General features: G+C 35.8%; 1 protein-coding gene across 2 annotated transcripts in view; it reads right to left on the bottom strand.

Annotated features, from left to right (window-relative positions):
• Positions 1-2,117: 2,117 nt before the first annotated feature.
• TERB2 (telomere repeat binding bouquet formation protein 2) overlaps positions 2,118-21,587 on the bottom strand; it is a 37,906-nt gene continuing 18,436 nt past the window's right edge. The window contains exons 1-7 of one of the 2 annotated variants that reach the window (XM_058541481.1): positions 18,270-18,703; positions 18,075-18,156; positions 17,186-17,325; positions 14,597-14,658; positions 10,976-11,061; positions 6,120-6,208; positions 2,118-2,283 (exon numbers count right to left, since the gene is read on the bottom strand). In XM_058541481.1, the coding sequence (XP_058397464.1) occupies positions 2,141-2,283; positions 6,120-6,208; positions 10,976-11,061; positions 14,597-14,658; positions 17,186-17,325; positions 18,075-18,156; positions 18,270-18,333 (666 nt within the window). In that variant the 5' untranslated portion in view covers positions 18,334-18,703 and the 3' untranslated portion in view covers positions 2,118-2,140. Of the gene's footprint in view, positions 2,284-6,119; positions 6,209-10,975; positions 11,062-14,596; positions 14,659-17,185; positions 17,326-18,074; positions 18,157-18,269; positions 18,704-21,587 lie in introns of those variants that run through there. The other variant, XM_058541480.1, reaches the window with a different exon arrangement.

Here is a 21,587-nt window from a genome sequence, read left to right as displayed (position 1 = left end):
ACTAAGAACCACGCACTAAAGCAGTATGAGAAATGACTATGCCTAATAGTGAAAAGCATCAGAGGAGAAATTTTTGCAAAAGGGTAGAGAAATAACCGAAAGTTCTAAAGTGGGGGGAGCATTTTTTATAAGATGAGGGCCAGAGGCAATATCCATCAGTTACACCAAAGCAAATAAAAAGAAACAGTTTAAATGAGCAATAAGTAAAATCATACTGCTTTTCACTTCCCTTTAAGACAATAGCCTTTTAACAAAACGAATAGTTTATCTTTGCCTATTTTATTTGTTCATATGCTTCCAATTCCTGAAAGGCTTATGTTATCAACTGATTTTATTGCTTCTGGAAGTATTTCAAGGATAAATACTGCATTTGGCCTTTTTTATATACACCTAAAGATATAATCCCTTTCTTCGGGAATCATTTTTGTTTTGTTGTAGTTTTTGATTTACTGTATCAACACATGCACACGATATATGTCAGAAAAATACTTGAACACTCCCAAGAAATCCCAATGTACACAGCTTGGTGTACATTTACTTAACCCTTTTAACAATTAATTTAAGATCCACAGACAGGCTTGGTTTCTATATAAGAAACATAATAACTGAATGTAACTAAGATAAATTGTTCAGGAGAGATAATATTTAATACGTTTCAGGAAAAGATCATTAACATTAAGGTTTCTTTTTAAATTTACAAGTTCAAAAGAGTTTAATCACAAATGTCAATATAAATAAGGAAAAGTTAAAAGTTACCATATGGGAAAAATAGAACTTTGAAATGCTGATTAGTGTTAAAATTTTGTATTATGAAATTTGAGTCATGGGAGAAAGGCCAGGGCCCACATACATCCAAATGATCCAAACACCAAAAAAAGTGCATTTTCTTTAGATAATTCTACAACTGGTATGCATTTCAAGGAGAAAGTATAGTTTTTAACAAGATGATAGCTTCACAAATAATATGTAATTTACAAATCTCCAAAACGTAATAAACCCACCAGATTCTATAGCATGACCATATGAATAAAGATAAAAAGTTACCTTCTTGAAATCACTACATCTCAATACTATTTCAGCTTTTTTAAAAGACAAGATAAGCATGTTGGCTTGTTTCTGGGTCTCCTCTGCAGACCTGCTGTCTATTATATCTGACACAGGCTACAGCATACACCACGTGGGAGAGTGGGGAAGCCCTGGCCTAGAAAATCAAGAGGGTTGTGTTCCAGTCCTGGCTCAGCCCCCAGTTAGTCACTCTAGGCAAGGTACCCTCTCAAGGCCTTCATTTCCTCATTAGAAACAATCACTGGATTGGACATGTTCTCTAAGGTTCTTTCCAGCACTGAGATTCTAAGGCACCTTGAGGGTTCGTTTCAGATGATATAACACTTGTTTACATTAAATCACTTCATATAGATTTATTATCAGAAACTGTCCACACACGAAGTCTGAATTATTAAAACGTTTTATTGGATCTGTATTTTTCAAGTCAGAAACTATAATTCAGAACTCAACTATAGCATTCTGATTTTTTTAAAATCAAAATAAGATGACCAGAATCATAAAACTTAGCATTCACAGCATTGAACGTAGAAAAATATATATAATTAATAGAATGTTAAAGCCAAAAGAATATCTGGCAGAGAGAGATTGAGACTCCCCCCCAGCAAAGCCCCAGTAGATAGTTGTATGGCATAGATGCACATCCTTCTACTTGCTGTACGTGGGACGCGGCCTCAGCATGGCCGGAGAAGCGGTGAGTCGGTGCACTCCCAGGATCTGAACCCGGGCCACCAGCAGCAGAGCGCGCGCACTTAACTGCTAAGCCATGGGGCCGGCCCCGAGTGAGACTTCTTATGAAGTATGTTTCAATGACAATTACTCCATAACAACTGTGCACTCAGAATTTGTGGACATAATGCTACAAGCTGGGGAAAAAGTACAGCCCAAATTCCAAAAGACAAAGACAAAATCATTCTGAATTTCCTAAAGACACATTTTGAGGAAGAAAGAAGAATTCTTCCCCATTTCTTCATCCCCCTGTCCCAAAGAGGAGAATTTAAAATTATGCACATCTTTGGTAATATTTTGTAATCTATGGTAATAGAAAATAAACGCCCAGCTATAAGGACAATTTAATTCAATATTTCCTCTTCAACTTGTTTTTTATAGCAGACATGTTAATTTCATTTTGAACATGGTATGCCAAATATCCTGAGCTTCCAGGAATGAAGTCATGTAGCTCCCCAAGGAATTTCTTCATGGCATCAATTGATATATAACCTACAAAATAAAAAATATATATATTTGAAATCCTATCATACGATTTGCTTTTCAGTGTCTTTGACTTATTAGAATTAAGATTTCTAAAGAATGTTTTTAGAAAAGAAGTAAAAAGAAGAAATAATACCAGTGAGAAGATTCTCCATGAAACTTGATAATTATCAGAGAACACCCTCCTTCACTCCCCTAAATCTTCTACCTCCTTTTAAAACGCAGATATTTGATTAGCCACTTTGACTACTGAGAGTGTGATGTCTAGATTAGGGATGGAACATAAAAGTACCTGGACCAAAATAACTGGGAAGTGTGTTTGACTTAGAGTGTAATCACTTAGAACTATTTGTCCAACTAAGCTACTAACAGCACAAACACCTCATCTTCCCTAGTAGAGCAGGCAACACTTTCCCGCGCTGCTAACACTGGGATAACATGCTTTAATTAAAAATTAATGGGAAAGTCAATATTACTGCTTAGTCAACAAAGGTTACGGGTATGAGTAATTTTGATGTCACTAATAATCTGAAACAGATATGAGTATCAAAAAGAACACCTACAATGGGGAGAGCTCAAGGACCCAATGACTTTAAGCAATATTACCTTGATAGCAACTGCTTATCTGAGTGATTATATTTTATGTGTATTTGTGGTTTATACTAAAATTGAAACCTAAGTTGAAAGTAAATACTCTATGAAAAAAATTCTGGTAGAGCTCAAGGCTGACTGAATTTAGAACACCACAACCATCAACAGGATATCTATGCATATAGTTTGACTGTTTCTAATAATAGATAATGAATTGACAGTTAATAAATTAACTGAATCTAATTATATAAAATTGGTTAGTATCTTTAAAGATATTTTATTCATTGTCATTTACTTCAGAAAATCTCTTGAAACACTATTACTATACTCCATATGGTTCATGATCTTTGCATAATGGCTAGGTTTCTGTGTAAAATAAACTAGTGCAGAAAAATATTAATGTTTAGTTAATTGCCCATAGACACTATATGAAGTTTCTAAAGATATATATGAGGACAAGAATTTTAAAAATAATTACTACATTAATAAAAATATTCCCGTAAGTATAAGAAGGATAGGACAGTTATGCATCAGAAATATGTTACTGTAGCAATTTTGAAGTACTAAGGACTTCAGGCTGAAGTCAACAGAAACCCAATTGAAACTCGCTTAAACAAAAGGGGAGTTTACTGGAAGGACATTGCCATATCAACCAAGATGTGAGGAAGGCAGACATATTGCTGGGCCTCAGAAGTAACTAGAACCATGGGCCGGCCCCGTGGCTTAGTGATTAAGTTCGCAGGCTCCGCTGCTGGCGGCCCGGTTCCAATCCTGGGTGTGCACCGACGCACCGCTTCTCCGGCCATGCTGAGGCCGTGTCCCACATACAGTAACTAGAAGGATGTGCAGCTACGACATACAACTATCTACCAGGGCTTTGGGGGAAAATAAATAAATAAATAAATAAAATTAAAAAAGAAAAAGTAACTAGAACCAGTTCTCATGGCTGTCTCACTGTTCTCCAGTTTTTCTCTGTCTGTTAGTTTCATTTTCCTCTCTTGAGGCAAGTTGGCTTTCTTTACGTGTTAGAAAACTTGGCCACTGATAACTCCCAAGTTTTATATCTTAGAGCTATGGTCACCTGAATAAGATTGACTTCACTTGCTGCATTCCATTTCTAAAAACCCAGAGAAAGAGCTGTGATTGGCCCAGTTCAAATCAGGTATTCACTACCAAAGCAACTGTTGGGGGTGAGGAGCAAGCTCATGTTTTAGAAAATGCCTGTTCTTGTGTAATCCAGATGAATTGGGGGGAAGAAAAGAGACTTCCTAGGAAGGGTATTCTTGGTGAACTATTCCATATATGACTATAGTACCCAGCCTCCCAGATGGCCCTGAATGATCCCTATCTCCTTGTGTTCACAAATTTGTGTAGTCTCCTCCTACTTTGTACTTGGATTGGTCTATATGACCAACAGCACATGGCAGAAGTGATGGTATGTCACTTCTGAGAGTAGGATATAAAAAAGACAGTGGCTTCTGTTTTGGGCACTCTCTTTCTCTCTCTGGCATTTCTCACTCCAAGGAAAGCTAGCTATCATGTTGTGAACAGGCCTTATAGGGAGGCCCACTCGGTGAGGAGTTGAAACCTTTGGCCAAGACCCAATGCCTGCCAACAACCACATGAATAAGCTTTGAATGGATTTTTCAGCCCCAGCTGTGCCTTGAAATAACTGCAGCCTGGCTGACAACTTGACTGCAACCTACGAAAAACTTTGAGACAGAAATATCCAATTAAGATGCTCCTGGATTCCTGGCCCTCAAAAACTACGAAATAATAAATGTTCATTGTTTTGAGCTGTTAAGTTTTGGAGCAAGTTTTTACACAGCAATAGATAACTAATACAGTATCTATTATAGGTGCCCAAACTTTTAATTATCAGAACTTTTTGGTTTGAAAATTTTTGCCTGCAAGATATTTACAATTAGTAGTAATTGTTTTTTTTTTCTTTTATTAATCATACATGAAGCTGTCAATCAGAACTTCTTATCATGGGTGATTACCAGTGACATTAAACTTTATATGGGATGCCACCACCTGACAAGCTGTGCACCGTTGCGTGCCTGGGATCCAAACCCGGGCCACCAGCAGCGGAGCACATGCACTTAACCGCTACGCCACGGGGCCGGCCCTAAAAAGTGCTTTTCTAAAGATTATTTTATATTACTCGAATGAACATAAGAGAAAAATAATAAAACAAATGGCTAGATGGGATAGTAATATGAGAGGAGACATCTAGGAATTTTTTTTTTTTTGATGAGGAAGATTGGCTCTGAGCTAACATCTGTGCCCATCTTCCTCTTTTTTATATGTGGGACACCACCACCGCATGGCTTGATGAGCAGTGCCTCGGTCCACACCCAGGATTTAAACCTGCAAACCCAGGGCCGTGGAAGCAGAGCGCACAAACTTAACCGCTATGCCACCAGGCTGGCCACTGACATCTAGGAATTTGTGGACTAGTTGCAAGAGGTAATTTTGACACTGCTAAATAAAGAGAAAATGATAAATATACAAATTATTTTTTAAATGCAATTTCAAAAACCCATACTTTTTAAATTGTTGTATTTTAAAAACAATTTTTTAAAAACCTCTATTTTTAAAATTATCAGTGACCTTACTGAATATTACCCAGATCAAAGTATCCAAATATCCACCTCACTCAGCACTATCCAAATCCCAGGAGCCACTTTTCAACTGGTTCCCTTGGTTCCACTCTCTCAATGTCAGCCTCGGTTCGCTGTCTTCTCTTTATGTTGGGTACTAGGAAACCCAAATATGGAGACCATGGACACTTGAGTGATCTATGAATGGGCTTCTGGGCATATGTGAGCCTCTTTAAATTATATGTAAAGTTCGTATGTTATGTTTGTATGAGTGTATGCTAGGGAAAGGGGCCTATGTTTCATCAGATTCTCAAAGGAAACCATGATTAGAGTTGCCCATATAATTTATCTTCCAAATTGAGCCACTTGAGAGTAAAAACTGATGCCAGGACAAGAGGCATAAACTGGGACTGTCTTGTATAGACAGGGACTCCACCTATAGACCAGCATTTTATCACAGAAAATATGGGGCCTATCTTTGGGTCAATCCTGCAGATTAATTTATTTAATGTGCAAATGACGTCTCCTCTATTAGCATATATAAGAGAGGGGGCTCTACTTGCTAGGCTAGTACAACAGCTTTATTGTACAAAATATTCCCTCGTTTCTTCCCTACTTGGGTTTACTTTAAATTTTATTTTAAATTACCTGTTACCATGTTGTTCACTGGATAATTCTGAAGAGGAAAGTACATCTGCTTTTCTACAACTGGAGTCCTTATAAAATGCTTTTCTGGGCTGTAAAATGAAACATACAGAAAATCATATTTATATTTGTTTTTTTGGACTTGTTTTACAAATGAGAAATTATTCTAGGCAATATATAGTAATCTAATTGCTCTTTGATCAGACTTTAGTCTTATTGGGTAAAAATGTTAAGTGTGAACTTCTTTTGTGTTTCTAAGTAATACAAGGGTCCATATGGATATTTTTGGTTTCCTTGGCCACTTCACAAAACCAATATCTATTGAGTATATAGAGGGCTGGGTCTTTTTCTCAAAATTCTTGAAAGCATAATAATGCAATAATACTTTATAATTAGATAAAATACATATATACATATGTAATCTTAAATATGACAAAAGAAAAGCATAGTAGACTCTATTTTAAATGATCACAGCATTTTTTGTTATTCAGTGTTCAAATAATTGGAACTCTATTAAACAGTACTTCCATACTTCAAAATAAGTAAAAAATGATGTCTGGGAAAATCAAGAAGTACAATAAGATTTTGAAGTGACTTCTAAATTTAAAAAAGAAAAAAGTTGGGGCTGGCCCGGTGGCGCAAGCGGTTAAGTGCGTGCGCTCCGCTGCGGCGGCCGGGGGTTCGCTGGTTCGGATCCCGGACGCACACCGACGCACTGCTTGGCAAGCCATGCTGTGGCGGCGTCCCATATAAAGTGGAGGAAGATGGGCACAGATGTTAGCCCAGGGCCGTCTTCCTCAGCAAAAAAAAGGGGAGGATTGGCAGATGTTAGCACAGGGCTGATCTCCTCATAAAAAAAAAAAAAAAAGAAAGAAAAAAGTTAAATTATTCTGAGTGTGGTTGTATAGTATAATTAATTATATTCTAATTTTTAAAGAACTAAGCAACTTTCAACTAAAATATCCTGTTTTCTAACTGTGCCAAATAACAATGTGTACTATATTTAGACTATGTATAACCAATAGATAATACAATTGTATGAAAATAAAAACTTCAATAATCAAAAATTGAGGTCATCCTTAAATTTATTATTTTCCTAAAGAATCTAAAATTATACTGAGTGATAGTAAAGGCTTTATTTTCAATTTCTTTGAAAATCAGATTTCATATAAACTTTTCTAAAAGAAACTATAGCTCAGTTAGGCTATAGTAGCAAAATAGTGTTCCCAGAAAAGTAAGGGACTAAACAAGGATATCCATTATCATTACTATTATTTATCATGGTTCTAAAATTTCTGGCCAAGCAATAAGAATTGGAGGAGGGGAAAGAAAGAAATGGAAGAGATATGTAGTGAAAAAGAAGCAGCAATACTCTCATTATTAACTAATATGACTCTACACCCTGCAAAGCAAGAGAATCAACTGAAATATCTTTAGAATCTTAAAGATTCCAAGTGGGTAGATATAAGATAAATACCCCAAATCAAAACTTTCCTGTTTAATAGCAATAACTAATAAAAAATAAATGGAAAAACTGATCCAATCCACAATAGCAACAAAATTCACAAAAATCTAGGAATAACCATAACAAGAAATTTGTGATTTTATGTGTAAAAAAATAGGAAACTTTACTGAGGTATAGAAAAAAAAAATAAAGAAAAACAAAAAGCATTCTCCTGGTTAGAAATATTGGAAATTATAAAGACATCAATTCTTCTCAGATTTAAGTTTAACACAGTTCTCAATAAAATCCCAAAGGGATTTTAAAACTTAAGAAAAAAATAATTCTAAAATTCACCTGAACAGCAATGTGTTATATCTAATAGTGGGCAAATTTATAACAGAATGAAAAAAAAACTTAGGAATAATCTTAAAAGAAGGACAATATGGATATTTTTAAAGGCCATAATGCCTTCTGTTAGTTGCTTCCTACAAAAGCACAAATTTAAACTACCACCAGTGTTGCTCTCACCGCATCCTCATCAATTAGTATTAATAAGAAGTCTTGTGCTAATTTAATAGATCATTAATATAATCATTCAGTTTTAGAAATGAGAAAACTGAGGTAAAGAGAGAGAAATTCCACATCTGAGAATTTACATTAAGAAAATTATCAAAAAGTAGAGAAATATTTATTTTTAAAAAGATGTTTATGAAGGTACCACAAGAGTAACAAATTGTAAAAAATTAAAATATATTTTTTAAAAAGGAAGGTGTTAAACAATAAGATGAAATACCATATACAGCCATTACAAATCAAAATATCAAATAAGGTTTTTCAAAATGGGGAACTGCTCAGAGAATACTAAATGGAAAATCAAGAGACAGACCATATATGCAGTCCGACCTTAACTCTATTTAGTGAGTCTATTTGTATAAAACTAGCAAGAAATGTACTAATGTTGATGGTGGTTATCTCTGAGTGGTGGGGTTGCTTATAATTTAAATTTTCTTTATTCTTTTCTGTATTTTCCATTTTAAAAAATTACATGCATTACATTTATAATAATAAAATAATTAAAAACAAGAAAAATATACAAAAATTCATGCAATTTTAAGAAGATTTTGGGAACATATTGGGAAGGGAAAAGAGCACAGTGATTAAGATTTTGGACTCTAGATCAGCTAGACTTGGTTTCAAATTCAGCTTCACTATTTAAATAGCTTTGTGTGAATTATTTAGCTCTCTGAACCTGTTTCCTCCATGGTAAAATGGGACGAATAGTAGTTATCCTATAAGGCTGTGAAATACTGTAAACTGTTTAGCTCACAAGTGTCTTGTATTTAGCAAGTATTCAATAACTAGTTCCCCACTTAGTGTTCAATATCACCAGTAGTATGCCAACAAAATAAATGCTTCAAGAGTAGGGTCAAAGTATATTTTATCTGTGTTCACACTGCACCCTCTGGTGGTTTCACAAAGAAAAGGCTCTAGGTAGACACCTACCTAAGGTGTCTATTCGTATCTTTTGTCTATTTTTGTTGTTGTTATTTGATTGGACATATTTTCCCCAGATTTGTATGCTTTATTTGTATATTAAGGAAACTAGCCTTTGTCAAATTTTTTCCCACTGTATATTTTTATTTTGACTTGGTTTATGGTATTTTTATTGCCACGTACAAGTTTAAAATATTTGGGGGGGGGTGGCCCCCTGGCATAATGGTTAAGTCCAGCACACTCCACTTCGGCAGCCCAGGTTTGCAGGTTCGCATCCCAGGTGTGGACATACACCACTCGTCAGCCATGCTGTGGCAGCGACCCACACAACAAAAAATAGAGGAAGATTGGCACAGATGCTAGCTCAGGGCTAATCTTCCTCAAGCAAAAAAAGAGGAAGATTGGCAATAGATGTTAGCTCAAAGCTAATCTTTCTCAACAAAAAATATACATATATATATTTTTGGTAGTCATATTATCAATTTTGTCCTTTATGCCTTCTGTATTTTGCAAGACAACCATTTCTTAAAGAATTTATATATCTGATATCTTTTCTAGTCAAGTAAATCACTGGGAGTTACTTATTTTCTATTTCCCAGCCTTCTCTTCAAGATCACTTAAGATAACCATTTTCTCTTCTTTTAATCTCTTAAGAATATCTCCATGGTCTTATTTCTTCTATTCTCTGTTTTTCTCTCCTCTCCTTACCAGCTTCTTATCTCAAAAAGCATAACAAGTAAGGTCAAAGGAAGATTCCAAAGACCTAGAATACGGATTCTCAAACTTAAGTGGTAGAATATCTAGAAGTCACAGGACCATGAAGCAATGGTTTACTAAACTTAAAATAATTAAATATATAACTTTGTGTTAAATCAGATAACAACTCACATCAAATTATAACAAACCAAATAGTAGGTACAAAAGGTATAAGAAAAAATTATGGGAGAAAAACTTAAAATTGAAAAAACTATATAAATTAAACCCATTAACTTTTATATTGAAGAAAAACAACTACTATTTGATCATTTTTATTTCAGCATTAAATACCAGACTTTCAAATAACCAATGCTCCCTATGAATATTTGAAAACCACTGAACTGGAAAATATGGAATTAGGACTAGATGATGAATAAGCCTGAAACAAGGGGACCTCTCATAGATTGGCCCCAACAAATGGCAAGTCTTTTTAAATTTAATTTCTTAAACCAAAGTAACCACATTACAATTTGGAAAGGAAAGGGGGAATCCCTTAAGTCTTCCAATCCTAATAAAATTACTGCTAATATTTAGTATATTTCTGTCTTATTTAAAAAATATATATTTTAAAAATAATGTAACAATAATCATAATATACATAACATTCTTGTTTCTTTTCTACAAGGATAGGCTAGCATAGTAGTTAAATGCATGGGCTCTGGAATTAGACTTACCCAGTTCAAATCTTGCTTCTCCCCACTTAATAAAAGTTTATATGACTTAGGGTAAATTACTTAATCTATCTAATCCTAGATCTCTTTCTCTGTAAAATGATGATGGTGATAATGATAATATCAATCTCATAAGAAGACTGTGAAAATTATCTTATTTATTTATTTATTTGTGAGGAAGATCAGCCCTGAGCTAACATCTGTTGCCAATCCTCCTCTTTTTGCTGAGGAAGATTGGCCCTGGGCTAACATCCATGCCCATCTTCCTCTACTTTATATGTGGGACTCTGCCACAGCATGGCTTGACAAGCCGTGCTTAGGTCTGCCCTCAGGATCCGAACCTGCAAACCCCAGGCCACCAGAGCAGAGCCCACGAACTTAACCACTACATCACCAGGCTGGCCCCAGAAGTCTGTGAAAATTAAATGAGCACACACAGAGCTCAAAGATGTCTACGTTGAATTGAATATCAATGAAGTATATAAATTTAATACCTTTTGGATAATTCTTTTTTGTGATCTGTTGCTAGTTCACTGCTTTCTCTAAGGGCCTTTATTTCATTTGATGTTACTTCATCATGCTGTGGATAGCAAAAGAAATCACATTTTTAAAAATCAGCACCCCAATGATCCAATCAATAACGTTTTTTAAAAAGGCAAAAAAGTATTCCATTGTATATATATGCCACATCTTCTCTATCTATTCATCAGTTGATGGGCATTTAGGTTGCTTCTGAGTGTTAGTTATCATGAATAATGCTGTGATGAACATAGGGGTGCATATATCTTTTCAAATTAGTGTTTTTGTGTTCTTTGGATAAATACCCAGAAGTGGAATGGCTGGTCATATGGTAGTTCTATTTTTAATTTTTTAAAGAATCTCCAGACTGTTTTCCATAACAGCTGCACCAATTTACATTCCCATCAGCAGTGTACAAAGGTCCCTTTTTCTCCACATTCTCTCCAGAGGGGAAGGGAGTAAGGGTAGGGCAAAACAGGTAAAGGGGCACACATGTACAGTGATAGATGGCAACTAGACTTTTGGTGGTGAACACGATGCAGTCTATACAGAAGTAGAAATATAATGATGTACACTTGAAATTTATATAATGTTATAAATCAATGTGACTAGAAAAAAAGCAAAAAAGTAAACTGGCAACATATATCAAAAGTCATAAAAACATTTATATACTTAGGTCCATTCAATCTAGTTGGGTGGTAAAAACTTACACAATTTTGTACACACACAGACACAACTATATATTTTTAGAGATAAAGAAATTTTTAAAATATCAGCTGTGGTTATATTAGATGGTAAAACTTTGACTAATTTTACTCCCTTTTCAATTTTTGAAATTTTGCCCTCATATGGTCATATTACTTTTTAGTTTTAAAAAAATAAGGAAACCAAAAAAATGTTATTAATTTAAATATTCTTAAAATTATTGACTTGAAGATTCCTAGGCTTCCTGTGAGCTACAAATCAAAAATGTGAAATAAGCTGAATTAAATTATGTTTCCCCTTCAAAAATAAAGTGGAGTATTTAGCTTTGGCGTTATGAAAGAACTAAATGTATATTAAGCTTTTCCAAAAGATTATGTGAAAGTCACTAAGATACTGGTACCTATCACATAATATATTTACTAAATATGCCATTAAAAGATTTCTATATTTGGGTCACAAATCCACTTCAAACAACAATAACGTTCCCCAAATTACTTTCCAGATTTACCCTTGTTATTGCCATTTGATGAAGTACCATCTACTTATATAATCTATGGTTACATTATTATAATTGGCTAATATTCAATATCAATCAATATTTTGAAAGAACTAACAAAATCTTTTATCATATAATCATACAATTTCTAGAGTCAATAGTCAATACAGGTATGTTATACTAATTTTTTAATAGAAAAAACATTGGACTGGGCTGGTGCTGAGTAAATTTGGTTCCACATTGCTAATATCTGTCTATGTGAACTAAGATAGGTCTTTTTTCTTTTTTGAGGAAGATTGGCTCTGAGCTAACATCTGTTGCCAATCCTCCTCTTTTTGCTGAGGAAGATTAGCCCTGAGCTAACATCCGTGCCCACCTTCCTCTATTTTGTATATGGGACGCTGCCACAGATGGCTTGATGAGCGGTGCATAGGTCTGTGCCAAGGATTCAAACCTGCAAACCCCAGGCCACTGAAGTGGAGTTGGTGAACTTAACCACTATGCCACCGGGCGAGCCCCACTAAGACAGGTCTTTACCCTCTCTTTACCTCAGTTTTCTCATTTCTAAAACTGAATGATTAAATTAATGCTCTTTAAGGACATTTTTAGCTCTAAAGTTCTGATGTATTCAATAACTATTGTCAAATAATAACCATTCTATCACCACTCATGTCCCTAGAAACACTGTGACAAGTGAAGGATTAGATATTTTGGTTCTTAGTACAACATAGCCAAAGATACTAAAAGAACTATTATTTTCAGATGATGACACTTTGGGAAGAAAAAAACAAATTAATGAAAGGAATACAAAAGGTATAAGTTCACTCCTTGGCTTTAGACATATTTTAAAGATTTTCTCCCTAACTTTTTATTTTGAGAAATTTCAAACTTACCAAAAAGTTAAAAAATAATACAATAAGTACTATATACTTTTTGCCTAGATTCACAAAGTGTTAACATTTTTACCACTGTGCATGCCCTCACTCTCTCACTTTTTATTTTTGCTGGACCATTTGAAAATATTTGCAGATATTATGAGATTTCACGTCTTAATCTTTAGCATGCATTTTCTAAAAAACCATTCTTTTATCTTTATAATACCCCTGTCACACTTCAGAAAATTAACATTAAAATCACCTAATATACAATCCATATTTAAACTTTCCCAATTGTTCTCAAAATGTCTTTTTTATCTTTTTTATTAAAAAAAATCAAGAATCCAACCAAGGTTTATATATCACATTTGGTTGTTATATCTCTTAATCTAGAACAGTCTTCTTGCCTTTTTGTTTTTTATGACATCATTTTAAAGAGTCTAAGCCAATCGGTTGTTGTGTGATATGCTCCATATTCTGGAATTGTCTGAATGTTTGCTTATAATTAGATTCAAGTTAAGCATTTTGAACAAGAACCCTACAGATAATATTGTGTACTTTTTATTATATCACATAAAGCTGAACATAACGAGAGGTTGTTCCAGTACTGGTGATGCAAAATCTAATCATTTGATTAAGGTGATGTCCACCAGATCTCTCCATTGTAAAGGTACATTGCTCACCTTTGTAATTAATAAGCAATCTGTGGGGTGATAATTTGAGAACATGGTTTTAACATCCATTAACGATCCTTGCCTAAATCAATTACTTTATTGGGGGTGGTAGGAGGGGGATTTCCTAGTCTATCATCCTTTCTATATTTATTAGCTGCTATTCTGTAAGGAAAATTTCCCTTATCCCAACTTTTCCTTCCTTCCATCCCTCATTCCTGCCTTCCTTTCTTCCTCCCTTCCTCCCTTCCTTCTGTTCTTTTTCTTCTTTCTTTATGCTTTTGGAGTATCACTATGGAATCATTGATTCTTTTTAATTTGATATATTAAAATCCATTATTTTCATTATTCTTTTTGATGCTCAAATTATCCTAAATTTGGCTATGCATAAAGATTTTGAAGTAAGTCAAAAGCATAGGCAAATTTGAGGCAGGATGGCAAAAGCTATGAAACAGTCAATTTTCAGTATTGTACACATTTATTGAGGGGTGTTATTCAAAACATTTAACAAATGGCACAACATGGGAATTAATCAATCGGAATATTACACTGGCAGTAAAGAACTGGTAAATACCGTGCACCTATTACTCCCTTAAATTACTGACAGAAGCAAATTTTCAAGTTTTTTATGTGAATAATTTTATTCATACAAAAATATCTCAATTTTACTAATGTACTAGTGTAAAAACAATGTTGAACTAGATAATGTTCAATAAAAGCATGCCCTTTAAATTCCTTAATCTGGATCATTGGTGTTAACATGTCACAAGTAAACATTTTTAAGATTACATTGCCTTCAAAACTTTTTGAAACTGTAGATTCTAATCAAGTACCTTAATTTAATCTTACCTTTTCTATTAGAAAATGTTGGTCTTGTTCCCAAATAAAACTACCAATTTTTCTTCTTATTTCTGTGGTAAGAAAAACAAATCCAATACTATTTTTTAAAAAGTAACTACTAGAGAATTTTCTTTTTTTTTTTTTTGTGAGGAAGATCGGCCCTGAGCTAACATCTGCCAATCCTCCTCTTTTTGCTGAGGAAGACTGGCCGTGGGCTAACATCCATGCCCATCTTCCTGCACTTTATATGGGACACCGCCACAGCATGGCTTGCCAAGCGGTGCGTCGGTGCACGCCTGGGATCCGAACGGGCGAACCCCGGGCCGCTGCGGCGCACACTTAATCACTTGCGCCACAGGGCCGGCCCCTAGAATTTTCTGAATTTTGCTTGAAGTATGAAATTTCTAGGCCAGTGTTACTCTGCTTGCATCAAAAGCACCTAAGATACTTGATTAAAATGAAGATTCCTATTGAATCAGATTATTGAGGAGGAGCTCAGGAATTTGCATTTCTAACAAATTCCCCAGATGATTCCAGTGCATTATGAGAATCATTGTTGTAAACTTTTTCTGCTGGAATATATATCTTCATTAGATGTCAGAGTCTTTAGGCCAAGCTTTAACAAAGAAGACAATTGTCCAGTCAAAATAAAAGCTATGAAATTCTTGAATTTTTAGAGTAGAAGTTCTCAAGAATTTAATAATTTACTTTGCTAAAAGAAGGGTGGGAGAGCAACATGTCTAGTAGGCATGGTAGTATAAGGAATTCTACAATGCTCAGCATGTCAAAGGACCACGTCATCATCCTAACTCAATGATCTCAAAAATTTCCATAGTACCCTACTCGAGGACAAAAAGGTAACAGTTCTTTAGACCTATGCTGTCCAATATAGTAGCCCCTAGACTAGCTACATGTGGGTACCATATTGAAATGCGTGGCTAGTCCAAATTGAGATGTGCTGCAAGTGAAAAATAAACACTAGATTTCAAAGACTTAGTATCAAAAAAAGAATGTAAAATATCTCAATAATTTTTATATTGGTTATATATTGAAATGGTAAAAATTTAAATATATTAGGTTAAATAAAATATATTCTTAAAATTAATTTCACCTATTTCTTTTTATTCTTTTTAATGTGGCTACTACAAAATTTAAAATTAATATGCAGCTGGGCCGTCCCCGTGGCTTAGCGGTTAAGTGCGCGCGCTCGGCTGCTGGTGACCTGGGGTTCGGATCCTGGGCGCGGACCGACGTGCCGCTTCTCCGGCCATGCTGAGGCGGCGTCCCACATACAGCAACTAGAAGGCTGTGCAGCTATGACATACAACTATCTACTGGGGCTTTGGGGGGAAAAAATAAATAAATAAAATCTTTAAAAAAAAAAATTAATATGCAGCTCACATTTGTCTCTCACGCTTTACTAGACAATACTGGTCCAGGTGGATAATAATGTATACTTTTTATTTTTAAAAAGGAGTATATTTTCATTTAAAACAGACTTTTTAAAAATTTAAATACATTTTAATGTAAGATGCTAAACTCAAAGACAGAATAGGAATGATAATTTAAAAGCAGATCAGTCATTCTACAATATAAGTTCCTTGAAGGTGGGTATTCACTGATTGGCACAGTTTTTGAATAAATCAATTCTCCTATCTAGTCATTAATTTATTTGCATAACCATTTAGAACAATTTATTGTTACAAGTTATAACTAGGTCTCACCAGGCATCAACTATGGAAGGAACCCAATCTTTGGGGTTTCTAAAGCTCTTGTATAGAAATCTTTCTCAAGCTTTTTTTTTTTTTTTAAATATCTGCTCACTGGGAATCTGTACTAGCTTCAGTCTGTCTTTCTAGGGATGGACACATACACATCAAGATATATACATCAAGAATTGGATAATAATGCAAGACCTACAAAAATGGAATATTTAAAGTTAGCCCATAAAAACTAGCTAGAATTTGAACAGAACAGGATAAGAAAGGGTGTTCCAAGCAGGGAAAACTAAAACAACCAATCTCAGAAGCAGTTTATTTACTTGCCCTTCACTTCACAGAGTTACTGAAATAATTAATGTGAAAGTACTTTCAAAAGTATAAAGAACAATAGAAATATACGGGTTTATTATCATGAGGAATCTTTAAGAAAAAACTTTCAGAAAAATAATGAAGAGATTCAAAACTAGCAAAGAACATTTATTGAATGCTGACATGTCAGACTACTTAATATATTACCTCATTTTATCCTCAAAACAACTTGGGAGAAGTTGCTAAAGGTTACAAGTGTTGTAGTAAGTGTTGGATCCTAGCCACCGAGCACTGTGAGGGCAAGATCTGCATCTGTCTTATTCACCACCGAATCTCTAGCACCTGGGTTGAAACCTGGCACACAGTAGGAGCTCAGTGAATGCATGAATGCACAATAAACAAAGCTAGAATATACACCTAAGGCAATCCGATCCAAAGTCCTTGCTTTTCCACTTATATTAAAAGATACAACACAAAAATCTCTGATTGAGAAAAAAGATCAGTGAAGTTGGGTGACCTAGCTGGACTTGGCTGTCTAAAAGGGATTGGATGAATGATCTTTGCTAACCTTTTTGCAGGCATGCAGGAGGAAGAACGAAATGACCCAAAGCCACCGAGTTTTTTATTTCAGCATTGGCTACTGCAGAGAGATAGTAGGCATGAAAAACTGTAGCATTATCTTCTATGTAATCAAGGCTCTGATATATTCTAGGAGAAAGAAAGGAAATATTTTAGGTTACGAAACAAACAAGAATGTATTCAATCTTTCCAAAAAAAGAATAAATGAATGGAAGTAGAGAGAATTATCTGTAAGACAATCAGGAGACTGGGGAGTAAGGGGGTGGGGAGGGGGGCAGCCAGGGTGGTGATTAGTCCTCAGCTGTAAACGTTATCGGACAACAACGTGAAGGGGGATCGCAGGCGGACAGATTGGAGGCAGAGCAACCTGTCAGAAAGGTACTGTGACGGTCCTGGCAAGAGGTAATTAGGATGTGTACTAAGATAGCCGCAGTGGGTATGAAGAACACTTACAGGGGTACAATCCATGGTGTTTGGCCACTGACTGATCAAGGGGGTAGGGGTTGTTATTCAAGAGAAACTACGAAGGTTTTAAGTTTGAGAACACAGGATCTGGTGCTAGTATGAGGGGCAATCAGATTTGGTTTCATATGAGGGGCCTCAAAGGCACCACGTGGAGTTGTGGGAGAGACAGCTGGAAATACACGACTAGAACTCGGGAAGAGACTTGAGGAGCAGATAGGAGGCCATGCCACTGTGGCAGAAAGCAGAGGAGAAATGTTATCTCTTCCCCTACCCTGCCCCCCACCATCTAGCACTGGAAACGTGCTCGTTTCTAGTCTCTTCCTATCGTCAATATTTATTAGTAGACTGCAACTTCCATCTCCAACTCCTGGCTCATCATGACCCAAGAGGCACTGCCAGGTGGCCTTCAATACCTCAGCGTGTCTGGGTGGGACGCATCACAGCTGAACAAGAAGTCGGCGGCCCTCAGGTCACTGATCGTCCCCCCTTCGGCCACTGTGGAGGCAAGAGCAGAGGTAAGCCTAGCAAGTAGCCTGGGGCCGAGGCACCAGAAGGAGGAGGGGTGCTCCCCTCACCACGTCACCCACCCCTTCCACCCAGCTTCCTACCCCAGAACCGCCTCAGGTCCTGGCTGACGCTGCTGCAGAACCAACCCCGCTGCCCTTGAAACATGGCGCCGCCTTGTATTCGAGGACGTGGGGGAGGGGGCCTAGCAGAGATCGCTGATTGGTCCCAGGTCCGAAGACGCGCTCGATGATTGGTTCTCAGAGTAAAGGGCGGGAAAAGCCTGAGGCAGGAGGAAGACGGATCCGGTCACTGGAAGACTGGGCAGACCAACTCGTGGGATAGTGGAGAGGCCTCTCAGTTTTCTCCTGATACGTGGGAGGAAGGTCAATCATGCTTGTAAATTTTAAACTCGAAGTATTAACAAAGTTGTTGTGCTGTGTTGTACAGGCATGGGCACAGGTTCTGTGGCATCGACTATTATTTTGAAGCAAAACTGATTTTATCATTTCATCTATTAATGTCTCAACTGGAATTGCTAAAAGATGAGGCCTTTTGTGTGTGTGTGTGTGTGTGTGTGAGGAAGATCAGCCCTGAGCTAACATCCATGTTAATCCTCCTCTTTTTGCTGAGGAAGACTGGCTCTGAGCTAACATCTATTGCCAATCCTCCTCCTTTTTTTCCTCAAAGCCCCAGTAGATAGTTGTATGTCACAGTTGCACATCCTTCTAGTTGCTGTATGTGGGATGCGGCCTCAGCATGGCCAGAGAAGCAGTGCGTAGGTGCGCGCCCGGGGTCTGAACCCAGGCTGCTGGTAGTGGAGTGTGCGCACTTAACCGCTGCTAAGCCATGGGCTGGCCCAAGATGAGGACTTTTTAAAAAACATAACCATAACATAACTTTCTGACAGGTTGCTCTGCCTCCAATACCATTATCACACTTAAAAAAATAATAATTCTGTAATACAAATATTACCAGTGTTCAAATTTCCAGTTTTCTCAAAAGTATGTTTTTCTTTTACAGTTTCACCTCCACCGCCCCCTTACATCAGTTTTGATAAGCTATATTTTTCTGCTGTTTGATCCATTTAATCTAAAATTTCAAAAATATTGGTATAAAGTTGTATTTATATTTTTATTGTATTTAATGGTATAAAGTTGTATTTATATGTTTTATTGGTATAAAACCTTTTATTATCTTTTTTAATGTCTGCAGGCGCTGTAGCAATGTTTCCTTTTTCATTTTTGATATTATTTGTGCCTTCTTTTTATTTCATAGTCTCACTGGAGGTTTGTCAATTTTATTAGCCTTTTCAAAGAACAAACTTCTGGCTTTGTTGATACTTTTATATATTTCTTTTCTATATTATTAATTTCTGCTCTTATAATTTTCTTGGTTTTAAATTGCTATTCTTTTTCTAATTTCTTGGAAGAAATGACTGATTTTCGGCCTTTGTTTTTCTAATATGTGCATATAAGGGTATAAATTTCTTTAAATTGTGCCACAGTTTTTGAGATGTCATTTTTTGTTATCATTCAATTCAAAATATTTTCAGATTTCCAATATGAGTTATTTGATCCATGGGTTAAAATATTTTAAAATTTCCAAATACATGTGATTATTTAGTTTTGTTGTTATTGATTTGTGGTTTAAATGCATTGAGGTCAAAGAATATGGCCTGTGTAATTATAATCTTTTATTTATTTATTTATTTTTAATTTTTTTGTGTATGAGGAAGATCAGCCCTGTGCTAACATCTGCCAATCATCCTCTTTTTTTTTGCTGAGGAAGACTGGCCCTGGGCTAACATCCACGCCCATCTTCCTCCACTTTATATGGGACACCGCCACAGCATTGCTTGCCAAACAGTGCGTCGGTGCGCACCCGGGATCCGAACCGGCGAATCCCGGGCCGCCGCAGCAGAACACATGCACTTGACCGCTTGCACCACTGGGCCGGCCCCTATAATCTTTTAAAATTTGTTGAAATTTTCCTTCTGACTGACTGAAGAATATGGTCAGTGTTCTGTGTGTGTTTACAAAGAATGTTCTGCGGCTGTTGGATGTTCTGGGGTGTTGGGTGCAGTGTTCTACATATGTTCACCGGGTCAAGTTAATGATATTGTCTGATTCTTCTATCAATTACTGAAAAAGGCATGTTAAAATATCCTACTTTATGTGTGGATTTATTAATTTCTTCTTGTTAACTATTGCTTTATATATATTGAAATTATGTTAAGTGCATGCAAATGTATACTTGTTACTTTCTAGTTGACTCAACTATTAGGCACTTAACTATGAAAGGCAAAACTTTAAAATATATGAATAAAGCACAGGAGAATATCTATCTGGCCTCTGAATAGAGAAGAATTTTTTAAACAAGACACAAGTATTAACCAGTAGAAGATATTTGCAGTGCAAATAACCAACAAAGGATTGGTATCCAGAACATACTAGTAACCCTATGAATCAGTGAAAGACAAATAACCCAATAGAAAAATGGGCAAACAACCTGAATAGGCGTTTCACAGAAGAGGAAACTTAAATGGCCAATAAACTTATGAAAAGATGCTCAACCACAGTGGTAATTAGGGAAATGCAAACTAAAACTACAATAAGATACCATTATCTCACCTTACTGGTAAAAATTGAATTGACAAAGACATGGATTAATGGGAACTCCCACTACTAGTGGGCATGTAAATCGGCACAGTCACTTTGACCAACAATTCAGCATTACTTGCTTGGAGATGTGCATATGCTATGTCCCAGCATTTGTTAGATATATACCCAGAGAAACTCTTGCTGCCTTTATTAGTACACATATACAATAATGTTTATGGCAACATTGTTGCTAATAGCAACAAGAACAACCAAAAAAAAAAAAAACTAGAAACAACCACTTACCTATTAACAGTAGTTTGGATATTTAAATTGTATTTTCATACAATGGAATACAACATAATTTTGAATTTTAAAAAAGCCAAGGAAGACATACAACATGATTCTATTCATGTAAAGTTCAAAAAACAGGCATAATGAAACTATATTCTTAGGGATCCATACATGTGTAGTATAGAAAAAACTAAATAGTACATTTGTTGGAAAAACATACCTATGAATTTTTTTCAAAAAGGAAAAAGCCAGATACAAAATGTAGAATAGTGATTATCTCAGGGCTGAGAGAGGCACATAGGGGCCTTCAAAGGTTTTGATACTGTTCTATTTCCAAAGCTGGATGGTCAATTAATGAGTGTTTGCTGTTTGTATTATTCTCTAAACTGTACATATACATTACAAACACTTGTGTGTATTCTACAATTTAATTTTTTAAAAAATAATCAAGAAAGTATGTCAACTTAGGAGGATTTTTATCTAAAGTAGTTAAACAAAAATTTGGCCTTGAATAAACCGTCTTTACTC

The sequence above is a fragment of the Diceros bicornis genome, chromosome 5 (genome assembly GCF_020826845.1).
Source record: "Diceros bicornis minor isolate mBicDic1 chromosome 5, mDicBic1.mat.cur, whole genome shotgun sequence".
Classification (NCBI taxonomy): Eukaryota; Metazoa; Chordata; class Mammalia; order Perissodactyla; family Rhinocerotidae; genus Diceros; species Diceros bicornis.
This window is presented reverse-complemented; position numbering and strand designations above follow the sequence as displayed.